The 25,481-nt window shown below is 39.2% G+C and overlaps 2 protein-coding genes across 2 annotated transcripts; one reads left to right on the top strand and one right to left on the bottom strand.

Moving 5' to 3' along the window:
- Positions 1-4,068: 4,068 nt before the first annotated feature.
- On the bottom strand, positions 4,069-11,460 carry LOC139720040 (cytochrome c oxidase subunit 4 isoform 1, mitochondrial-like). The gene is made up of 4 exons (XM_071631415.1): positions 11,409-11,460; positions 6,283-6,513; positions 5,589-5,720; positions 4,069-4,885 (listed from the first exon to the last, which is right to left on the bottom strand). Exons 2-4 carry the CDS (start codon positions 6,503-6,505, stop codon positions 4,749-4,751), a joined length of 492 nt encoding a protein of 163 aa, XP_071487516.1. The 5' UTR covers positions 6,506-6,513; positions 11,409-11,460; the 3' UTR covers positions 4,069-4,748.
- Positions 11,461-19,243: 7,783 nt separating this feature from the next.
- LOC139720041 (protein SYS1 homolog) lies at positions 19,244-21,251 on the top strand. Its single transcript, XM_071631416.1, has 3 exons — positions 19,244-19,420; positions 20,187-20,254; positions 20,633-21,251. The coding sequence occupies exons 1-3, from the start codon at positions 19,259-19,261 to the stop codon at positions 20,868-20,870; spliced, it is 468 nt and encodes a 155-aa protein (XP_071487517.1). The 5' UTR covers positions 19,244-19,258; the 3' UTR covers positions 20,871-21,251.
- The last annotated feature ends 4,230 nt before the right edge of the window (positions 21,252-25,481 follow it).

Raw genomic sequence — 25,481 nt, forward strand, 5'->3', positions numbered from 1 at the left:
GGGAGGGGGGCGTAAAAAATATTTCTGGTGGTTTAATCGGCTCACAAGCCCCCTCTTATTTTTTTACTGCCCGTAGTTATCTATTTTTTGGGACGATAACAAATAAAGAATACGGTACTTTCAGTTATTCTGTTGCTAGGAGTCTGGTATTTATTTAAAGCAGATTACTTATTCAGACCTCATTCATGCACATGATGACATGTTTGCTTTCTAATGATAGATGGGATTGCAGTTTTTAATATTTCTTTCAATGGTTTCTCAAACTTACACAACAGAGCTTTGGTACTGCATGTGTTCCTCTCACAGTTAAATTTGTAAACAGGTATATTGGATGGAATCACACTGAATAGGGTATATAAATGAAAGCTTACTAGATAATATGTGACACATAGTGTGCTCTTTGTAGTCTTTCGTTACTAGAGTTTTGCTTAATTGAGTTAATGATCACGGTATTTGGTAAGCCCAAGTGGTTGCCACTCAATTGTAGTGCCATTTTGTCAGCTAGTCAAGTTCAAGTGTGAAAAGAGCTCTGTACATTGTAGTTGAGCACTGGTGGCTTGCCAAGGAATTTACCAGTATTTTGAGGATGTTTCAATACTAACCATTGTACATGTGCTCTGGATTTCAAAGGGAAAACTCATTAAATTGCATGAACCTGGAGAAAAAAAAACAACAACAACATTTGAAGACTAAACTTGTACATGTGAATACATGAAATGAAGGTAGACAGATTTTGCCGTAATAAATGCTTATGACCCTGGTTATGTAGCTGACTGCATACATTTCTTCTGGTTCGATTGTTTTATGTAAACCTCCATGTGGTTTAAATTACTGTGTATAAGAATTTCTGCTTTTCTTCCAGATGTACCCATAAAATTCAAATCCATTTGGTGATGTATGATTGTACAAAGCTTTATAATGTATTTAATTTTGATTAACACATAAACAATGTCAAAACTTTTTCTGTCATGAATATTTTCTATATAAGATACATATAGATATATGTAAAAGTCTGTAACTTCAGAAATATAAGGAAAAATTAAAAATGCCATTTTCAGGAAAGAACATTTTTTTTTTTTGGTCTTTATTTTTATATAGCTGTATTGTGTGTTGATGTAATGCTTGATGCCTCTCTAAAGCATGCAGATGCTGGAGGCATCTAGCTGAGAGTCTTTTCTTGTCCATTCATCTACATGTAATTACTTGCATCCCAAAATACACAAATGAAATCTTAAAGGGAGCTTGGACATATATATGTGGATAGCTGAGACACCATGCAAGGCTTGAACTGATCAAAAATTTGGCTGCAAGAAGTAGTGGTTAAATTGAGAAGCCATTCTGTTGAAGTTGGCTTTTGTTAAACAGGGGATAATCTAACAAAGTTGACGTATGGTAAGAAGTTTTCATTAAACTCAAACTTGAAAATGGGAATATAGTGGAATTCTTACACATGTTTTCTTCAAACAGACGATGTAACTCATTGTCACATGTATCAGTAAGGTGAGGTTGTGTCATTTCCTTTGAGTCTACAATGACCTGCACATGATTTTATTTTCAAGAATTCTTCATTTTGATAAAAAAAGAAAAAAAAAATAGATTGTGCCCTTCACAGCACAGTTGTATCTTTGTAATGACTTTAAAGGGGTTGAGGGTTGTAGTTTATGAATAATTAATCAAACATGTTCATATTTTGTACAAACCAATACAACAGATGTGTGAGACTAAGAAATGAGCCCCCCCTATCTGATTTACATGCCAGTATTGAATGCAACTGATCACCACTGTTCATGACAATGTGTCAAAACTTTCTAAGCTCTGTGGGTTTTTTTTATATATAAAATACCATGTCCAATTGTAACAGAACTCTCTCAGTTTGATACTGCTTCATTAAAGCGCACTTGATGGGGGAATTATTTAAAGCTCTTCCCCTTTAGGTCAAATTTCCTGATCCTTCACAGTCCAAAATCCAGTGTTTCTTCATTCTTGCTAGAAAAATGTAAGTATTTTGAGTTCTCTCTATAATTTCTCTATATCATTGTCCATGCATGACATCACAGAATGTTGTAGTCTTCTCATGTAGCGATTATGGCACTGAACTTTAAAAACTCACAAAACTTGAACAAATAATTTGAAATTTTCTAATTTTCTAAAATTTTCTAATTTTCCTCAAATTTTGCTTATGTGGTCTACTGAAGTGTTGCTACATTCACTCAATCCACACTTACATTTGGTTTCATTCTCCTTTTAGGGTCATTTACAAGCCTGTGAAGTTGGCATCAATCAAATTCAAGAATATACATGTATGTGGAAACTAAGTCATGCTTTGTATATTATTACACCGACTATGACCGATCCCTAGCTGTGATATTTATCAGAAATAGTAAGTGAGTGCCGCGCGGTAAGGCAATTCAAGGAGATTGCACTTACAAGCTTGATTTATTGGAAGTAAAGGTTGACAAGTGAAGGTCTGAAGTCCAAGTGCAGAGTGGTGATAGTGAGAATTCCCTGCAGTCAACCTGCATGCTGGCCATCAAGACAGACATGTGCACACCCAGTCACACACACTACGTAATACACATCACAAACTTCACACTGCGAGAAGTATCCTTGTACACATTCTGCCCAATACAGTGGAAACTCGGTACTTGTATAACAAGATCCTTGGGACCAAGACAATTTGTTCTTTATATCAGATATTTTGTTATATCAGTAGTCAATAAACAATACAAAACAAAGGAAATAAATTTGTAGGGAACAGATAAATTAGTTATACGTGTATCAGGTATTTTGTTATATCAGATCCCTTTGTAATCTTGTTTCCACTGTATATTCTCACATGAAGTTTCATGGCTGCCAACCTCTGCAAATGAACAAACATAATTTGAAGATTTAATCATGTGTGTAGGTATGTTCAGATCTGGACAAATTGTGCATGCTTGCATGCATGTTACATGCATGTCACATCAAACTTGAGGAAAAGCACGAGTTTCATACAAGAAAACAATTTCTTATATTTGATGACAAAAATAAAAAGATACAAGGCATACATCCATACCAGTTGGCAGCTCTAAAATCATATTCAGTACTTCTATACAAGTACATGTATTATCTTACTTCAGACGTATCATGTACATTTCCATGAATTTCGCCTCTGCTTTCACTGACAAGGAGTCTTCGTGATATTGATAAAAATTAAGTGACACGACTGAATCATTTTGTGAGCCGAGAAATGTGTATCTCTGATCAGACACACACAGCCCTCGTTGAAAGCTTATGTTCACAGATTCCTCAAACTTGTTTGTACAGAAACGAATGAATACACATGTGTTTTTGCTTGATTTCCCCACCTGTGGCATTTTCCACAATGTGTTTTCAGAGAACTACCCGACCCTACTCACAAAATCTCTCTAAAATTAAGATTATTGTAATAGCCTACACTCATAAGCTTGCAAACACAGTCACACAATTCTAAACACGTCTTCTATCATCACACCCGACTGTGGGCCAACAAATCCCGACTAAGGACCTACTGCCCCAGATTTACAAAGGTACCAGCAGTTTGAATTTAGTCCACTGATGATGCAAATTTTGTCTGTGTATACATGTGATTGACAGATTGTATACACCAACAGACATTAAACAATGGTTATATGAGCATGTAAAAGGCACACTTATTTCACACTTGTTATAGTCTATAAAATAAATTTAAATCATGAATATGACTTAAGTTACCTTCGTAAATTTGGGCCAATGAGTGTACACTACTACATCCAAATGAATACATCACATTGTTCCTGTGTACTTCATATGAGAAGTGACCTAGTACATACAGCACCTCAACTGCAGAACTGTGAAATGTGTTTTGTTGTGTGTGTCTATGGGCAGCTGATGTGTAAAGATCAGGTTTGGATGCACACACACACACACACACACACACACACACGCACACACACACGCACACACACACACACACACACGCACGCACACACACACACACATACACATCAACATCAACATGGGCACAAACACACACAAGGGTAAATGAAACACAAAACTGATGGATAAGAATGAGATTAAAATGGTCTTTATTTCATCTCCATAAATGCCAAGACATATATCCAAGACACATTGTGTATTGGGGAATCTTCTTTTTTCCTCTCCACATTCTCTCCTGAGTGTCTAAGATGCAAGAGAACATGGTCCGAGACTTGACAAAATGAAACACAGCACAACATAGAAACTTTTCACACAAGCCCTCGTCAGCTAATATTTCTATCGAGAAAACAAATTCTCATCAATTCATTGAAAGTTGACATAAAGGAAAAGCCACAATAGTTTGCACCCACGTGGACTTTACGGCAAAACATAATTTCTCTAATCATGTGATGAGTATAACTGGCTTAATCTTTTGCACTTGCTGTTTTGAACACAGAAGAGACGGAGAGTTCACTTTGCATTAAAAAAAAGTGACCAACAAGGACTTGCATTCCGATGACAAGCAAGTCCTTCGTGTGTTTCAGTTTATGTCGCAACATTATCACCGTGAGGAATCAGTTGTGATTCCTTCACAGAAATCATAAATATGTAATGACGGCCAATGACTTGCCTATTTTCCTAATGCACTACACACCACACACATTCAATGCTGTATTGGATCCATGTCCTTGGGGCTTTGCATTCCTATCCATTATAGGCAAATATTTATATCACATATACTCGTACATTTCAAGGGGGTGGACACGAACGCTCTATTTCTTCCATTCATTCTTCTCGTAGTCCCATTTGGAGGAGAGACCGGTGATGGGGCCGTTCCTGATGGCAATGTTGTACCTGAGCTGGGCCTCTTGCCACTCTTTGGACATGGTGTGTGGCAGCGGGGGTGAGACTGTGGTAAAAGGCAAGGCAGGAAATGGAATATATGCAACACATTCTTTTTATCTCAGAAAGTAACAAGAGATTGCAGGCACTCCATTGTAGAGTAAAAGAAAAGCAGAACAAAACAAAATGGCAACCTGTGTTTGTGATGACTTCACAGAAATTTTACCCCCATACATGACAGCAAAAAGTGTACAAGCTCTGCCTGTCCCTCTGTTCAATCCCATCATTTGTCATCTCGCTATGTTCTAATCTCCCCACTTGGTTTGTGAAGTTCTCTTATTTGCTGCACCTGAACTTTTTATCTCTTGACTTTAAATAGTCCATCTCACCCACTGTCCCTCTTTCAGTTCTTGTCAAATTTCTTTCAAATGATTATGGAGTTGCAGAGTAATTTCATGATTTTACAAAGACTTGACCTCACACAAACACAAGGCTCATGATGAACACAAGGAATCACTCTACGGTAGTTACCATCATTACAGGTACCATGACTGAGCATCCAGTCACCTTGAATAGTTCATTCTAGGAACACAACTAATACAGTTTGAACCATATACTTGACATTTCAGGCCAATATGAAAAAAAAAAAAAAAAATTGAGTATGAGACAGTAATCAGACTACACTTCAAATCCCTCATGAGAACAGCGCTCCTCATGACAACAACATGAATTCATTTATGTTCACGATTCATGCCACCATTAATACTTACTATATGCTTTCTGGAAACCATAGAGAATTGCTGAAAAGGAGAGGGCAATACCGATTGCGCCAACGATGTACTTCCATTCTCCGGTGGGGGCCCTCATCTCTGAGTACGTCTTGTTGAAGCTCATCCTGTACACTATCATACAAATAACACACATGCACAAACCAATCAAATCTTGAGAATAACTTAGGACAATAATTTTCAAGTCAGTGCCTTGCCCCCACTTTCAGTCTAGAAGCATCTCTCAGCAGGCTGCTCTACATGTAGGTATAAATTAATAAATCACATCCTCACTATCTTCACTCTTTATTTGTCACGATAAATCAAATGACAGCATCTGTTCGTAACAATCAATGACATGACAACAAAGAACTACAAAATTACCGAACTCACGATAGAAAACAGTTCAGCTGTAAAAAGAAAATGCATATTCAGTCTCTGATCAATGAAAACTACATGTAATTTCAGCAAAGGCCTCGGTACACTATCAAAGCAAGCTAAATCAAACATAAATTCTGTAAATAAGACCATGTTGATGCCAAAACATGTCTTTGCTTCATTTACAGATGTTTAACAAGTTTTCAATAAGCATTTCACATACATGTACTTGTATTCATATGGAAAAGTGAAGATTTTGATAACCAGCAACTGCTTACAGAGAGGAAAAGATTGTCTATTTCTGAACCAAAGCACTTACATGCTTTCTTCTCTTGCACCGTAAGCGCTGACCAGTCCCCCATTTCTTTGGCCTTGAGTGCTTGCATGTCAGCTGTAAGGTCAGCCTCCTTCATGTATCTGCAGTTTGGGGCTGGATAGTCTAACCTGTCAGCGTACAGCTTGTCATGGAAGTTCCTCTTGGGAGTTTTGGAGACATTGGAGGCGAGCCTCCTACTGCCGAACCGTAATAAATTGGCCGCCATTCTGATCTCTGCAAAGTGAAGGAGAAAGGAAGAAAACTAGCATTACAGCCACATGCGTTTTGTTTCTTTTTCAGAGTGCTAACAGTTGTAGTCCCTGGTGGTCATGTTTATAAAGGGAAACCTTGTGATAATGAGGTCACCAGGACTGCCTATTTTTCCTCATTATACCTGGTACATATTGTTGAAAGTGTAGTAAAAAAAAGAGACCAGCTAAGATCACAAGTGTTGCCTATGTACATTTCATACATGCAATTAACAATTTTACCAATGATATGGAGTACACTATGTTCACTGAATTATACCCCCCCCCCCCCCCCCCCCCCGAAAATAAGAGTTGCATGCCTGGTTTAAACTACATCGTACTTTGCACAACCGATTGCCCTCTGTATGACAGTGCGAGCTAACCCCTCGCAAGGCCAGCCGAATGGAGAGCAATCGGTTATGCGACGTACATGTCAACCACGCATGCAACTCATATTTTTGGCGAAGATTTATTTAGTATTTACAAACTCATTTTCAGACAATTTTATGGTATTTGGAAGGTAAGAAAGTGATATGATATTGATGCACTTTGTACGAGTATACTTTGCTGAGCTCGAGTGTGAGATTGATGAGAGTTTATACTGCATTCTGATTGTCGCTGTGCTAGCGTCCTAGAATTCCGTCCCATCATGCCTTGCGACGCAAGACCCGTAAATGCACGTATTTTGTCTGCAATTCACATGCAAATCTTCTTAAATGCCAGTAGAGTCTACCTCGCAGCAGTTTAGACCAATGGTTATCTATCTCAGATAAGAAGCCAACCATAAAACTGAGCACTACGGTTTGCATTCCCACCGTTCATGAGCGATGACGTCATGTTTCGCTCAGCGCACTGCACGCACCATGCCGTCAATTCCTACCATAGCTGACGACGGCAAACTAGTATCGGTTGATGATCGGTTTGCTATCGCTTTCAACCATGAAAGGTTTTCCCTCATTGGTCAGCTTGCTCTCCCACAATGCCTTCCGAAAATGACATCATCGCTTTCTTCCATTCATAAGCTTTACGTTGATACCACGTACACCTCAGTTGCTTATTGGTAAACAATGCAAATTTTTCGTATAATTTTGCCCTATAATATGGAATTTTTCAGCAATCTGTGCCAGGAATATGTCATCAAAGGAGTAGTTTTGGTCATACATGCAATTTTTTTTCATCCTCATGATATTTTTTCATGGATTCTCGAGCGATTTATCTGTGTTTTGATACTACTTTTATCGTGTGCGAGTATGTGCAATGTATGTGCGAGGATGTTTGAAGTGCATAGATCAATGTTTAAAATGTTAGATTTCCGTAGCGAGCGACCTACCCGATACCAGCGGTGCGCTGCGAGAATGTAAGAGTACATACAAACAGGTTACGAGAGCGGGATAGGGTGCAGTGACTACACGCACTGTGCATGCTTGCGATGCAGCAAGCGAGACACGATGCACACAATACACATGGCAAATGCAGTCGTGGCTCAGCCAATCAGCAACGAGGTAAGACCTTGCAAGCGCATCGTGGAGCGGAGAGAGCCCGAGAGAGAAGAGGCCAAGATATTTTTAGCTCTCTCCTTGCTGCGATCGCACAGCCGATAGTCAAGATAACGATATTCTGTAGGCAATCGGGAGTTGAGCGGTGGAGCGGCAGGCATTCTGGGTGGGTTCTGGGGCGACATGAATTATGCATATCGGGGATCTGCGCTTGCGCTTTATTGACTGAGGCGCTGCTTAAACTGTGTACATGGCATACGTCAGTCAAACCGTAGTGCTGAGATACCATCGCCATCATATCGGTCTTATTGTACTTTACTTAGGGTAAAATCTTAGCATTCGGTGATTTTACGCTTTTCTGCAATATTTTTTAAACTAAAATAATACAAACACATCATATCTACAGCAATGTACCAAGGTATGTAAATTTATTAATTTTCATTTTGTTAAATTACTCACAGAATTTCCCACAATCTCAAAATATATCACCTTGAAAATCCCCCAGAATACATACGGTCACCGCGATCAGAATTCAGTAACGCGATATGCGCGTTCAAAGTCAATGCCTGTTCAAGGCAGCTGAAAAATGCGCTGTGCACTACCTTGGTGGCGAAAAATGCGCCGCGCACTACCTTGGTGGTGCAAAATTGCATCCCCGATGTAGCGGCGCCCGTTGGTGACCGAATAATGGGGAATCGGCACTTGCATTCAACCCTTGTTCATTGACTGAGTCACTGCATCGGCACGTACGGAGATTTTGTTTTTCTTTTCACTTTTGCATTTTTGAGGATACCATCACACTCTGAGCTTGCGATTGAAAGCAAAAAAACCCCTCAAGAGAACGGCGAATTTCTCTATTTTTAGCACTCTTTCGGCGACCCGTACTCTTAAAACTGGGTTTAATCCGCATGCACTTTGGGAAAATCGCGCGGATTCTGCACTTTTGATGGTGAAATTAGGGATTTTGGATGGATTTTAGGAGGGGACTTAGGCCTAAGGGATTTTCCTGTTGTGAATGAGTGTACATGTGTCATGTGCAAGTACAGTATGTGAATTGATGTGATTTGCGTGTGTTGCGTTTTGTGTTAAATTGTGACAGTAGAATTTCCTGGCTGGTGATTAGATTAGTGATAAGCGACCAAATTCCGGTAGGTGACCGAATACTGCCTGGTCAGATCGGAGACGGAGTGGTAGTACTAGTGGTACTCTGTCACTATGTCTTACCCTACTGTATTTACCTCGCAGTGCAGTGCAGCTGCTCAGGACAGAGTGGTGCGTGTTGTGGTGGTGGTTCATGGCCATGGCGGATTTCACCTTAGCACACACCAGAGCAGAGAGGACGTGGGTGGGAAGAGATTCTCTTCCCACCTCTGCTCCCTGCACACACGTACACGGGGAATGAGGTACCGTACAACTTATAAAGTTATACATCTATGTAATATAGGGCAGTAAAGTGATTGCCCATATTTTCTTAGGTACGAGATATTATTACTTCAATAAAAAGCGGTCGATGAGTAATGAGGTCCAACCACTGCAATTGTAGCCGGGCCGCGCAGGTGCAGCTGCAGGCAGCAGCCGCAGTGTCGTCAGGGCTCGACACTATCGGTGGCCCGGTGGCCCAGAGCCACCCAAAACGTGCGTCGGGCCACCAAAATTTCAGAAATGAAGATTTTGGTGGCCCAATCGGGCCACCAAAAAGTTGGATAATTGCCTTTACTTTTGTAGATGGACAGCAGTAACAATCGGCTCTGTAAGATGCTAAAATAAATGTCAGATGTTTGTTTTTTATTTTGGAAATGAATAACGGTAATATTCGACTCCGTATGATACTAAAATAAGTGTCGGATGTTTGATTTTGCGTTCGGAAATGAATAAGGATAACATTCGGCTCCAGAAGATGATGAAATAAAATTTATGTGGAATGTTAGCTTTGACATTCGGAAATGAATACTAATAATATTCAACTCCGTACGATGAGAAAATAAATGCCGGATGTTTGCTTTTATGTTGGAAAGTAAATAACAACAACATTCAGCTCCAAATGTCTGCAAATGCTCCCACTCTATCGTTTCAAACGTAAGTTTTGACCACCTAAATAGGCATCAACTTTTATAATAATCTAAAGCCTATTTGCTAAATCTTAGAACTCAGAATAACGGTAAGATGATCGAATTTTCTCTTCATTTATTTTAGACATGGGTACATGTATCAGTACTTCAGTAATACTTAATATTTCATTTTCTATGTTCAGTAGGACCGATTTAGTATTTCTTATGTTTTTCTTGATTTTTTTCGGCCACCAGATTTTACTTTCGGGCCACCAAAATATAAAAATTAATGATTTTGGTGGCCCGGTCGGGCCACCAAAAATAAAAGTTAGTGTCGAGCCCTGGTCGTGTATGCGAGTATGTAAAATGGGTTACAGCTCATTATTCCAAAGGTTCGTTATTCCGAAGGCTCTTTAGTCCGAAGATTCGTGATGTTATTCTGAAGGTTCATTGTTCCAAATTTCATTTTCGGATTTACGAATCTTCGGAATAACGAACCTTCGGAATAACGCCACAAATTTTCGGATTAACAAACCCTTTTTCATTTTCGGATTAACGAGCCTCTAGGTATAGCAGAGCTACCAAGTCTCACGCATTGTGAATGAGACTCAAGCATTAACCGGTTAGGGTCTGTCTCACGATCTCACGCATGACACCCATTTTTCTCACGCATTGGGAGCATAGCCTAAGGATTAAAGTGAGAGTCGCAATTGAAGGCATACTTCCCTTTTGTCTTTCAAAATAAGTAAAAAATAGTCACTTAAGTATGCACCAGCTTGCACCATTAAGAGCTAAAAATTGAAAAAGATCCCTACCGTGGGAGAGCGGACACCCCCCTCCCAATCCACATCCTCCCCTCCCGTCGCGATCGCTCAGTCGCTTCGCTTCCTCGCTCATGCACATGCGCCGACTTGCTGAGTCGTGAAAATCTCACTCATAAAAATTTTTTGAACTTGGCATCTATGGTATAGGGAATTTGTGTGTTTCGAATTAACGACCCTTCGGAAGAACGAACCCTCGGAATAGCGAACCTTCGGAATAACGAACAGCACCTGTAAAATGATGGAAAATGGTACTGTAATGGGCAACCGGCGTTTTTCGCCATTCAGATTCTACAGTGCAGTACAACCCATCACCGATGCGATGCGATGCCTTCTCTGCTGCCTGGTGGAGAGAGAGTGTGATCAACTCACCGAGTAAATCAACGAATACATGGAACATTTGGGCTTAAAACCTTTCCATTAAATTTTTCAAATTACTTAACATTATATGAACAACAATAATAACTGACAAACTCAATCACGTGTCAAATTCCCTTACTTATGAGGCATTTTTACCTTACGTTCAGCTTCTCGATGCGACACAGACTCTGCCGGCAACCGGAACTTGATTCACGCATTGGAATGATGGGTATGCTTTCCAATTTTGTATTCATTTCATAATCAAAATCATCATAATCAATAATATTTTTTTTTACTTTTTAGAAATAAATATATATCTTATTAATTAAATTATTTTATCTATTAAAAAAATCATACTGTTATAATGCAACTTTTCCAAATAAGAAAGCTCAATCAAGTAATCAGTAGACCACTATTTGTAATCAGCTACTGACTCTCGTAGTCTTGCACGTAGGCCGTGATCGCGATACCACGGAGGTGATGCTCTTCACCTGTCCCTGCCTGATCATGGTAGAAGGAGGTGCATGTCGGAACCCTCAGTGGTAGAACCAAGGACCATGGAGGTATGTGTGTCCCCATGTGTGTGTGTGTACAGAACCAAGGAGTTGATGTCAACTGCCATTCTTCTTCTTCTTCTTCTTCTTCTTCTTCTTCTTCTTCTTCTTCTTCTTCTTCTTCTTCTATGTTAACCGCACAGGGGATGCGCCGGTGGTGTTTCTAACGCGGAGAGAGAAGCTTATAAACTATCTGTTGCTTTGCTCTTGATGGATGTGTAGTGGATTATTGCTGATTTGAAGGAATCCTTATTTTTGATGCCGATGAATATCGACTGTCATTATTTTGCGAAGGGGAGGGTTGGGGAGGGGGGGGGGGGGGGTGGGAGCATGGGGGTGGGGGCATGGGGCGGGGGGGGGGGGGGGGGGGGAGGGGAGCCCCGCCCCGGCCGGTTGCGAAAAGTACCTTTTGCAGTTTTCTTTTTTTTTTTTCTTCTTTTTTTTTTTTTGCAGTGAACTGGGCGTGTGTCCCCTGTATTTTTCTTAATTAGAATAAAAGAAACAAAAAAAAAAAAACGAAAGGGGGATGTGTGACCCCCTTTATTTTATTTTTGTTTGTTGTTGTTGTTGTTGTTTTGTTGTTGTTGTGGGGGTGTTGTGTGGGGGTTGGTGTGGGGGGGGGGGGGGGGGCTTACCAGCCGATAAAATCACGGAAGTGGGACGAGAAACGAAAAAAAATTGCACATGAGCCTTTTATATATTGTAACGTGAGACCCCCTCACATCACCATCATCATTCTAGGATGCTGCCACCGCATGTTTTGACCTTTAATGTCTAAGTTGCCTTGGTAACAACTGACCTAGTAGGCCTATACGATAATTCCATATATACCTTCGAACACTCCCCGATCGCCATTCAACCTTCAGTCATCAGTATACTTGTTAACTACTGTCACTCCGCCGTGTTTAACCCGGTGAAGTGGTCCCACCTCACATCCAACTGGACCCCATGGAAGACCAGCTATTGCAGCTGAACATGGGCTTCAGCCATCTCCTCAGATGGAAATGAAACAAACAAACAAACAAACAAACAAACAAACAAACAAACAAACAAAAAGACTGTGGATACCAGGCAAGTTTACCAATAAACACAATGTTTTGACCAGAAGTTATCAGTTTGAGACAATTTTAATTCTGCAGTATCAATTGTAACATAACTTGCCAATTTGTACAATGTCACATTGTAATACTTCTGTTGTAACTTGTGTTGTAACTAGTGTTTTATCTTGCGCACTCTTTGCCTGCGCATACCATTGTCTTAGGGTATGCGCACGCGCGTAACAGTGGGCGCAAACCTGAACACCCATTAGATTACACGGTATTCTGAAAACTGTTTTATCTTCTGTTGTAAGTCATGCCCCGTGCAAATGTATGCTTCTGAGATAAAACAGGGTGGAGGGTGTTATAACTCCGTTGTAACTTTCGTTTTAACTTATGTTAGATAGTGAGATTATTCATCAACTGAATATTGTGGTATGCGAGTTCAAAATAAAAAAGATATACAAAAAATAAAAACAATGTATGTACAGATAGACAAATGATATAGCAGTTTGACAAAATGTAAACTCATTCCACAATACAAAATTTGGTAACAGTAACATTGCAAGTACATACGCGTAGCATAATTATGCACATAGATAAAAACACAAACACATGAACAGAAAGGTTACCGGCACCGTCGGCACTAACTTGTTTTAAGCACTATTCATTTCAAAAATATCTTTCAAAATATTAAATATTTTTTAATATGATTTCACTATCTTCACCAATAAGAATTCATTATCAGTACCTTTGGGTGTTTCAAAATATTTATTGCTGGTGCCGGCGCGAATCCTAAGAAAAGTATTAGAAGTCTAAGTTAACAACAACAATAATAATAATAATAATAATAACATGGCATTGCAAGGGCTTAACTTAATTTAGAAGCGTCTAGTTCCCCATAAACCATGAAATTTGGGTTTCTCTTATGAACGCCAGATATCTTCTTATTTTTTAAACAAATTTCAAACAAAAAGACTTAATCTGAGATAGCTTTGCGAATCCCCTACTGCACCAACTATATATACGTCAAAACCGGTAAGAAGGCATAATGATCCAAGCTTCTGTTGTAACTTTATTTTATCTCTGGCTCTCTTTACCTGCGCATACTATTGTCCTATTTGTGCGCACGCCAAAGAATGAGCGCTTGTTAAAACGCGCAGAGTTAAGCAAGGCGCATTTGCCCAAGGGAGCAATCTTATTGGTTGAAATGTCTTAGATGCTACTTCTAACAATATTTCCTATTGGATATGATTATTGCGATGGGCGTGGTTATCATGACTTACAACACCGTTAAAACAGTTTTCAGAATACCGATTTACAACTGTTTTAGCGGTGTTATAACTCACAGACTTACAACACAAGTTACAACACAAGTTACAACAGAGATAAAACGGTGTTCAGAATACCACCCCAGGTTGTAACATAACTTGCCAATTTGTACAATGTCACATTGTAATACTTTTCGATTTTTATAGTTTATGAGTGCATACTTATACTATAACACACACAATACGGAATGAACTGCTTCCGTACCACTGAAAACCCCATGTCCCGGTGATACTACAAATAAATATCCTTCAGACGTCACTGTAGGCCTATGTCGCATTTCAAGCTGGAAGAATATTGAATCGTTTAAATCATTTTCTATTTCATTTCAGAGCGTTCAATTAAATCATTAGCATAAGATATACCAATATCAAACGATTAACACGAAATGAAATTGATAATTCAAAATTGTGTGTCCCGCCATTTTGCGTCATCTCCGTCACGAACTTTTAGGGCGCCACTACAACGAAAAATGTCGGGTACCCTATAAGTATCAATTTCAGCGTTACATGACAGTGATAGTTACATGCTGAAGTTGAAGAACTTGCCTGATTTTCCCCCTTTAATCAAGAAAGTTTGAAATTTGTGACAAAAGCCTAGTCGTACCTTTATTCAGCGCCATCTCCGAGCGCTTAAGATTACATATCAAATCAAAATTGATTTATAATTTGGTGACATAACGCCATACCCTCTATACCAGTAGGTCGAGGTACACACTGTTCTTACCGCATATGAATTGATAAGGAAGATGATTTCTGATGAGGTCATTATTGTTGGACCCGTCATCTCCATCATCGAGCTCCTTCAAGAAAAGTGACCGAGATGACATTGATGGAAATTAATTTTCTTTAGTACAAAATAACAATACAGTGATATCTAAAATGCATGATGTTAATCACACTGGAAGTACTTTAACCACTGCTTTTTTCGTTTGTTCAGTTGCATTAAATATCTTTCCTTAAATATGTTTATGTTACATTAGATTACAAAATGTCATCTCCGTCACGTCACATTTTGCATTGTTATAGGCTAAAAATAATTATAGGCCTATACTGCATAACAGCACTAAAAATTGAAAGTTAAATGAGGAAACTGTAACACCCCATAAAGATTGCACCCGTATTATAAATCAAGTCAACCTTCATCGTGATTTTCCCACTTTATGAAAGATTTTCCATTTCTGAGACAATTTTTCTTTCAATAATTTATAATGCCAAAAATATACATTTAGCGATGAATGACCTGGGGTGGTATTCTGAGACTGTTTTATCTCTGTTGTAAGTCTGTCGTAACAAATCGGTATTCTGAACACCGTTTTATCTCTGTTGTAACTTCTGTTGTAACTTCTGTTGTAACTTGTGTTTTATCTTGCGCACTCTTTGCCTGCGCATACCATTGTCTTAGGGTATGCTCACGCGCGTAACTTTGGGCGCAAACCTATGCACCCATTAGATTACACGGTATTAGTGAGGTTCACACCTAAGTCCCTTTACCTTAAGGTTTTCTAAACCTCGAGGTTTTGTAAACCACGAGGCACTAAACTACAAGTTAGCGTAGATGTAGACGCATGTAGTTTAGAAAACCACGACAAAACCTTAAGGCGAAGACACCACGACAACACCACAAGATTTCTTAGGGTGTTGTCGTGGTTTAAGCGCGTAGTTTAAGCGCGCTGTGGCAGCGCGCTTATACTATGACAGATGTGAACGGAGTTTTGTTAACCACGACGCTCAGTTTTTTCCACAATAGTGCGCAACCCTATGGGCAAACTAGGCACCCTTTATTTTCTATCGTAGTTATGTTTACCTCGAGGTTTTGCTAACTGCATGTAGGTGTGAACGGCATCGAAGTTTTGTCGTGGTTAGGGGAACGCATTTTTGCGCTCGTAGTTAGTATAACTACAAGTTTTTGGATAGGTGTAGACATGGCTATTCTGAAAACTGTTTTATCTTCTGTTGTAACTCACACCATGCGCAAATTTAGGCTTCTGAGATAAAACAGGGTGGAAGGTGTTTTAACTCTGTTGTAACTTTCGTTTTAACTTCTGTTAGATAATTTGTCAAGTAAATATTGTGGTATGCGAGTTCAAAATAAAAAGAAATACAAATATAAAAACAATGTATACAGAATTGCAAAAGATAAAGCAGTTTTCCAAATGTATACTCATTCCACAATACAAAATTTAACAATAACCTTGGAAGTATACGCGTAGCAATTATGCACATGGGTAAAAACACAAACACATGAACGGAAAGGTTACCAGCACCGCCGGCAGTTTGTGTTAAGCAGTAAAACACATACTCATAAATACAGAATTTCTTATACCCCCCCCCCCCCTACCATGCCAACGATCTTTTTTTAGAAAGTTTCCTCTGAATTTAATATACTTAATTGTTATACATGTATAAAAGTAATAGTCATTTAACTCTATTTATGTACTGCATGTCTATATTATTCATCTTACAAAGTATTAAACTTTTTTTTTTACATGATTTCACTATCTTCACCAATAAGCATTCATTTTCAGACCTTTGGGTGTTTCAAAAATATTTCTAAAATCATTTCTGAGAAATTTCAAAAATCAGACATTCAATACTATTTTTCCAAAATATCAAGAAGTCAATTAATCTTCTGAACACCGTGAGTGCCGTTAACAAACAATGAATAATTAACAAACACAATACTTATGATAATTTCTCATCCCTCTTATAGACAATCCCGTATAAATAGTAATATAAATAATGATAATGATAACAATGATAACATATAAATAGCATTGCAATGCCCTAGTTTGATAAAGAAAAAATAAAAAGACTCCATTTAAGATAGCTTTTCGATTCCCCCTTAATACAGCACCAACTCTACGTCAAAACCTGTAAGAAGGCATATTAATGATCAAGCTTCTGTTCTGACTTTATTTATCTCTGGCTCTCTTTACCTGCGCATGCCATTGTCCTATTTGTGCGCACGCCAGAGAATGAGCGCTTGTTAAAACGCGCAAAGTTAAGCAAAGCGCATTTGCCCAAGGGAGCAATCTTATTGGTTAAAATGTCTTAGATGCTACTTCTAACAATATTTCCAATTGGATATGATTATTTGGGTGGGCGTGGCGTTCACGACTTACAACACCGCTAAAACAGTTCTCAGAATACCGATTTACAACTGTTTTAGCGGCGTTGTAAGTCACGGACTTACAACACAAGTTACAACACAAGTTACAACAGAGATAAAACGGTGTTCAGAATACCACCCCTGTCGTCCACGGACAGGTGAACCGGTGGTGCCCACAGAACTCTACCTGTGGTGGTGCCGCGTGTTTCATGCTCGGCACATGATCTTGACTTTTCCTAGACTCCGTGCCCATCGAGGGGAATGCGTCGTACAGGGTCATACGTACGCAGTGTAGATACTGTATTCAAGACAACAGCTGCATGAGTCTATCAGGGTTTTACGAGACAACACACGGCTTGTTGTGACGTTCGGCGGCGTGACGTGTAGGAATCAGTTGCCTTCTGCTGGTGAATTATATTTATCCGGAGATCAAACAGGACTTCAATGGTTGATAGTGATAATTCTTGATGGTTGATAATTCTTGATGGTTGATAGTGATAAGAGGGTGATAGTGAGCAGAAACTGTTTGATCGCACTGTAAGAATACATCTGACCACAGCTCTCGGCCGTTTCTGCATATCGGCATCACGCCTAGCCTGGCTGGATATGTGCAGTTCTTCTTAGCAAGTTTAGCTTCGTTGCCTTTCGTTGCACTACGAGCGAGCTCCCTATGCGTTGAATGAGGTAAGGAGTGGTTAGTGAGGTGCCCGGTTTGTCGTGAAATAGTGGCTTTTGTCGGCATGCAACAGTAATACATGTAGGACTAGAGTAAGTTGCCTGTTTTTAAAGTTTTACTCCATGCTTCAGCCATGGAGGTGCATGCTTCAGCGCACCAACAGACCGGAGCGGATGTAAGTTAAACGTAGTAAATTACTACATTGTAGTATCAATGACTCGAATGAGTATAGGAAGGAAAGAAAGAGTGTGTGACTGTGTGCTTCGGCGCTTCATCACTATCGACCATCACTGTCACACTAGGTCTACATGCCACTGTATTACTGATCAGTTCATACATACTAATTACTAATACTAGTAACAAGGGGTTAGTCAAGTTGCAGCTTTGTACTAGTACTGCTGCCCTGGTCGTAGTGATGATGGATGTTATGAAGTTAAGGCCTTGATACAATGAATGAATTACAGATGATATTATAAGTTCATTGGGGTATTTACTATTTAGAGAGAGAGAGAGAGAGAGAAAAGAAGAATGATGGTTGGGCCGAGTGCTGATCCTGCATTATGAAGACCCAACAGTGAGTAACAGTGCATGTGATGTGCAACTGCAAGGATGTGACCTTTGCTTTGGCTTTGCAATATGAATTATTTGGAAAATTTCATTTGACGTTAGGCCTATATGCCTAAAACCACAAATAATGCCCTAACTACAAATTCATTCACAATATACCTGCTGCGCACTGTGAAATAGATTTAGTTTATTTTTACTTTGTACATCTAATAGTCGTGCAATCAATAACACAAAGAGATTTTTCTCCTCTCCACCACTAGAGGGCGGACTCTACAATGGAGTCAGTGATTTCATGGGGGCCGCCATTGTTCCACTTCTAAAGGAATGGCGGACTTTGCGTACTAAGTATACATTTGTACAGCGCGTATTACGCGAACTTCTGAACTTTTACGCGAGTACGCACTTGATTTTGGCTGCTCTTCGGCTGCTCGTTTGCTAGCGTGTTAGCACGAGGGGTGAGCCTACTGCCTCGTTGTCATCCAACGCTCCCCTTGCGCTCTCAAAACTACGGTACAGGGCGTATGAAGACCCCGCACTCTAGCAGTCACCGGGGAAAATCTCTTTGCAATAACACCATTGACTTGTTGCTCTTGGTCTTGCGCTTGTTTGCCAATTAATTACAATGTATATCCATTCAAAATTTATTGTCTATTGTTTGTTTACTGTAGATCTATGTGTTGACAGTCAGAAGTTTGTCATTTTTCTTTGTACAGTTGACTCGATGAGATAACCATGGGGGCATCCTTCAGAAGCTATGTGTGGGACCCATTGCTGCTTATCGCCCAGATTCTTGCCATGCAGAGTGTTTTCTATGTCTGCTTTGGTCTGTGGCTAATCCTCGTTGACTACATTCTCGATCATCCCAAGTCCCTAAATCAGATCTTTGGCTATGATGTAAGTAGAGAAGCATTGTTCGATTTCAGCAGTTTGGGGAATATTCTTGCAGGCCCCCCCCCCCCCCCCCCCCCCAAAAAAAAAAGTAAGATATAGATGGAAAGAATGAAGAAAGATAAATAGAATGGTAATGACAATAATATCAATGATTGCTATGATAATGACAGTACATTAGTCATCACCGTCATAGTAATCATGATATCGATGCGCTGCCTGCAAAGTATCTCATAGCATTTAAAAATAGTCTTATTCTCTTGGCTGAAACTCATGTAATTTGTCAGAAATATATTTTGGAGTTTATATGGTCCACTGTTTTAAAGGAATTTATTCTTTATGTCCAGCTAATGACTTCAAGTTGTTGATCTATTCGCACTTAGAGAGGATTGTACACTAGACTTTTGCTTAATGAGCATATACTGTAGGTATAAATCACTCATTTGTACAAAAGTTTAGTCTCTTTCAGCTGTATTTTGTAAGGGTGTACTTGTAAGTCTTTGTTTAAAGCAACAAGAACCTATTTCTGATCTGGATATATTAATGGTCATGTAATTGTCAGCAAGAAATGGGTGCTGCAAAAAAAAAAAAAGATTTTTTGTGTTGTTGCGCTTGACTGGAATCAATCAAAGCTACCAAAAGCTGGGCTAATTACTGTAGAGTTCAGAGCAAGAATACTATTTTCCACACTGAGTGCCAGTGAAAGCAGCAACAGTATAATTTCATTAACTGCACTTTTACATGTCTTCCTTTATATCTGTTCACATTTCAGTGCCTTGATTTCAGCAGTTCCAGAGGAAGAATGACTGCAGCCGTCTACGTGCTGAATGCCCTTACCTGGTACGTTGTCTGAATTTGCGTCATTACAGCAGTCACACATTCAAGATCTGCCAATCCATCAAATAGACAGGCACGAGCATTTTCTCTTAACGTCTTGTGCATACCTAAAGTAAATTTCTGATGATGATAAACCTGAATCATCAGTATGTTAATCCGTTGAAGACGAGTCCGGAGTATTTACACTCGGGCTTGGGTCATGGGAAATGCGTGTTTGTGGCAAAACACAGCTAGTCTTCAATGGGTTAAGATAGAGTCTTCTCGTGAGGATTGTTTTATTTGTATGTGTGTTGTTTGTGTTTAAATTAAGATTATTGGTATTTTTCTCGCTTCTATAACGAAACTTTAACAATAATGGATTTTTCTTTCTTTGTGCTCCAGTGCTGTCGGGCTGTGGTTCATCGTTCAGAGGACAAAGAAATGCACAGACTTTTCCGTCACACTCCACTTCATGCATTTCATCGCGTGCTGGATATACAACAACCAGATCCCAAACTCCATAGCGTGGTGGCTAACGAACATTGGGTGCATAGCGCTGACGACGGTCCTTGGGGAGTACATGTGCATGCGGAGCGAGCTCAGGGACATTCCGCTGTCTGGGGCCCGAGCAGACTTATGACACAGGCCCTGATGCAACGAAGACTGCAGACTCTTTGTACTCTGTCATTGATATGACATACAATTCAGATGTGGGCTATATTCTCTGCAGCAGCGCATCTACATTAATGCCATATGCCGTGGGCACTACTAACAGATTCGCAGTGACAAGACGGGAGAGTGCTGCGGAGGACAGCTTCCACACTCCCTGTCAATCATGCAGTTGGAGAAAGAGGAGGAAGAGATATTTTTATAAAGACAGATGTTTGTATGCATCATTCTGTTGTGGTAATCTGTTGTACTGTACATGTTGCATACGGTGTATTTACTGTATAAGAGTCACATTTTTCCAGTGCACTGTAAAGCTGAAAAAATACACTGTTTGCAGGGCAGGATGTAACATGAATTTGTCCTGCACACCTTACATTGTGTACGTGGTTTGTAAGTTGAATAATGGTTTCCCACATAATATGGTCACTCATGACCAAGTGATGTCATTTCACATCCTTGTCATAAATAATAATAAAAAAATCGAGCCTTTGTATGTTTGTTTGTTTGTTTGTTTTCCTCGAGAGAGTAATCTCAAAACTTGCATTTGGCAGCAAAGGAAGCTGTGGGCTCCTTTGTCTGCAGAGATGCATTATATGTGCCAGGTGCTAATTGTTGTGACAAATTTGTCGTGACAAGATGGGAAAACACTGCTTGGGACAGAATTGGCAATCTAGACGATTATGCCCTGATGAGTGAGAGAGAAGGAACATATTATTTCTACAATACTTTATTTGCATCATCCTGCTTTCAAAATTTGCACATTTTACACAATATAGGTCAGTTGAATAATTACATGATTAAAAAAAAAAGTTGTATAGATATGTATACCACAAGAGAGAATTACAAATCTAAGGAGTCTTAGGCCCACCACACTCTGTACAACTTATGGCTACATGACTGACAGACTTTGGATCTGAAATAAACAAGCATGTTTATTCTGAGGCTATTGTGATTTATTTCGGATCCAAAGTCTGTCAGTCGTGTAGTTGTGAGTCGTGTAGTATGTGGCAGGCTTTACACTCACTAGTGGGGATAGCATGCAAATAAGTGAATGCATATAGTATAGTGCAAGATATCACACAAGAATATAGATGAGATGCCCTATTTAGTGAGGTGAAGCTACAACTGTAAGTCTAATAGTGTCTCACCTTTCATTGAGAGAACATTCTTGTTCCACTACTCTGTTCACTGTTTTTCATATACCACACTTTGGACGTGAACAGAAGTGGTCCAAGCCAGAGCCATCTCTCAGGGCAAAAGCATATGGGAAACTGTTAGTGTCATTAAGAGCATATAACTATGGAGTACTGTAATACATGTGGTTGGTGGAAACTTTGTAAGCTATCCATGACTGCCCAACAGCATTTAAGTGCCCAGTAAAGAAGTGTGCAATAGTATTTTGTAGCAAACATCGTGTGATTAGCATTCAGATCAGTGTTGTAGGTGTTGTATAATGAATACTCATGCATCTTTGATTCAGGCCAGTTATAGCAAGGAGGTACTAGGCAAGCAGCTTGCCTAGTACCTCCTTGGTTATAGTCACTTCATGTCAGTGTTTTAGAGACATATTTTTGTACCTGTACTAGTTACAGCCTGTATCTGTCCCAAAATGCAATATGCAGTTGAGATTAGGGGATAAATACATTGAGATGCAAGGGGATAATTAAAAGGATGGTCAAATTCCATGGCAGAGATTCTTATGGTGTCATGATTGTAAAGCATTTTGGTGTACCAGGGTATGATGTGATTTGATGTAAACCAGAGAATGTCCAAACAGCCCTTTAAAGAAATGCCCATTCCTGTTGGAACCATCTTTCTGCGAGGTTTAAGGGAGGGTACAGTTTTGGTTGAGATGGGGCTACAGGCTACTAGTTAGATGATGATTTTTTGAGATAATGAGAGATCTCTTATGCAATATTAAAGAACATATAATTCTAAGAGGAATTCAAAATTTATTTGATGAAAATTTGCTTTGAAATGGCTGAGATATCCAAAACAATGCAATCCTAATAAAAGGTGGGAACCACCCTTTATTGCAATTGCTTTGTTTTACTTTGTTTTTTGATATCTCAGTCATTTCTAAACCGATTTTCATTAAATGAACTTTGAATTCCTCTTAGAATTGTATGCTCTTTAACATGTCATAAAGTGGTTTCTAAGTATGGTACTGTATCTTGCAAAAAGTTCAAGGCTGAATCCTCACCGAAACGAATACTGTACCATCCCTTTAAGGATGACAGAAACACACTATTTTCAGGGTATGCACTGTTTAATCTATTGTATCATTAAGTGCTTGGCTGTCAAGTGTACAGTATGAGAATCAGCGTATTGTAAAGGCCTGTGCCGTGTACACACGATATTATTTCACAATTACAAGGTACTTGAATTTGTTGTTACGTTTTTCTTGTAATAATACATTTATTACAAGACTGATCTGGTTTATACCATCTGTGATGGCTTTGTTGCGCTACAGGACACTTGGGTGATTTACAAGCTGTACATGTACTGAAGATTACACTGGTGTGATTCGACTTCGAGACATGCAACATTGGTATGTGTTTTACAGTTAAGATACCGATGGTACTTGGCATGTGTGGTATACAGTAAATGCATCACAACAGTGTATCATCTACATGTAGCTTCAGTTATTGTTACCACCCAGTAATACTGGTTATAAATCAAGACAGAAACAAAAGATAAAATGTTTATAACAGCTTCTGTTCTTGTTTTTTGCAAAGGGTAAATTTATGATTTAGACCCACAGCAATAGGCTTGAATGTATTGTACTGGTGCTACTGATAACTTCTTTGTATTTAAAGCTCTACATGTACTGTAAAAGTGGTTACCAGTATTGTTGCGCGAGTAATTTTTTGTGCTTGGCTGATTGAGATGAATTTCATGTTTTTAATTCCGTGGAATCAAGACATTTATTAATGGAACATAATATGATGATCAAAAATATTCATGTTTTTATTTTCGCGTTGGTTTCTGGTCGCTCAAAATGCACAAAAATTTCCACTTGTACCGTATGTAGCATTCTGATTCATGTGTGGGAGTTGAAGTTACAATCTGGTGTGATGCTAATTTTGCAGTGATACGAAAAAACCCCAAGAAATAATGATGTGTACAATCTGGTCTTAAGGGTGTGGGGCAGTAGTTTTGAGTTTCGTAGCAACTGCTGGGATCAAAGCCATTTTGCTTATTTGAATGGATACACCTGTGTATGGGAGCAGTGGATGAGTTCTCACCCTGACAGTCTGTACAATGTGCAATCTATTTGATGGCATGGCAGCACCATAGCTGTGTGGACGTTCATCGGTCATTAGGAAGGGTGACCTCATCAGATTATGATAAAGATAATACACCGTTGTAGTTCCATCTCGTTCAAGCCTCTTCCTGCCTCGTACAGATGAGCAACCACATGTGATGTGATGGATGAGAGCGCCCGAGTGTTTCCCTGTTCAGTGTTCCGTGTCTCGCTCAAGGAAGACAACCCTGCACACTAGCAGGATCATCTGTGGCAGGCAGCATTTCAGCATCATCGATTCTAGTACTTGCAGGGTACTGCACTTCACCTATCCATGCAGGTTGAGGTGCACAGTGAGCCCCATTCAATGAGCTTCTCTACAGCTGTTCATGGTCTCATCCTCAAGTCTCCTTTCATATCTTAAGAAGCTATGTATGTTAAACAGTGCTTAACAACTGTACATTGGAGTGACTAATAGTGACTGCATAACAATCTAGAAAAACGAAAAGAAAATACGCATACTGTTTTGTTTGTAGACTATGGGCCTCTTCTATGTTGAAAGATCTTATCACTGGTTTGTGGGACAAAGACAAAATGTACATGACAGTGTTACAGAACATACAAGTTTTTGCATTTGATCTATTGTTTTTAGCACATCAGCAAATCCCAGTCCTAATAGTGTATACATGTACTTGTATAGCACAGATTGCATTGGACAAATGCCTGCCACTTTATATATCATTCTTTATCCATTGAAAGCATCATTCATCTACAACTTTGTATGTACACTTTGTATGTCTACATGTATGAAACAGCTTGTTGCGCATGTATTACATGCAGAAACAAATTCTTTAAACAGCTCACTATATGCATATCTACATATGTACTTTCTTCAACTATCTTTCAATACATGTATTATGTCAGTTATCAAGCAACTTTTTATGACAAGAGTCAAGTACAATGGATGTACATGGCATGGAAATTTTCTGTATATTTTGCATATTTTGAATGATTTAAAACGTGGATGTTGACAATCAATCCTGTATGGTAGGCCTATATGTGAGGCTTTGAACTCTTCTCATGATACAGTTGTATGAGCTTGTTGCGATGATATATGGAATGTTGACAGCAAGAAAAAAAAAAGATAATCAAAAATTATTACAAAATTTGTACATAATGTCAAAGAATGACTGAGTGTGCAGTAAATATGTAAATTCCCAGAGAGCAGTAAACTTGCTGGATCAATTGTCAAAATACACACAAACACATGACAAACAAAAATAGAAAAGTGTGTAAACAACTGTACAGAATATTCTAAAGCTGTAAGCACAGGTC

The sequence above is a fragment of the Diadema antillarum genome, unplaced genomic scaffold (assembly GCF_040938485.1).
Source record: "Diadema antillarum isolate AM-2024a unplaced genomic scaffold, OU_Dant_1.0 scf00000120, whole genome shotgun sequence".
NCBI classification, from domain to species: Eukaryota; Metazoa; Echinodermata; class Echinoidea; order Diadematoida; family Diadematidae; genus Diadema; species Diadema antillarum.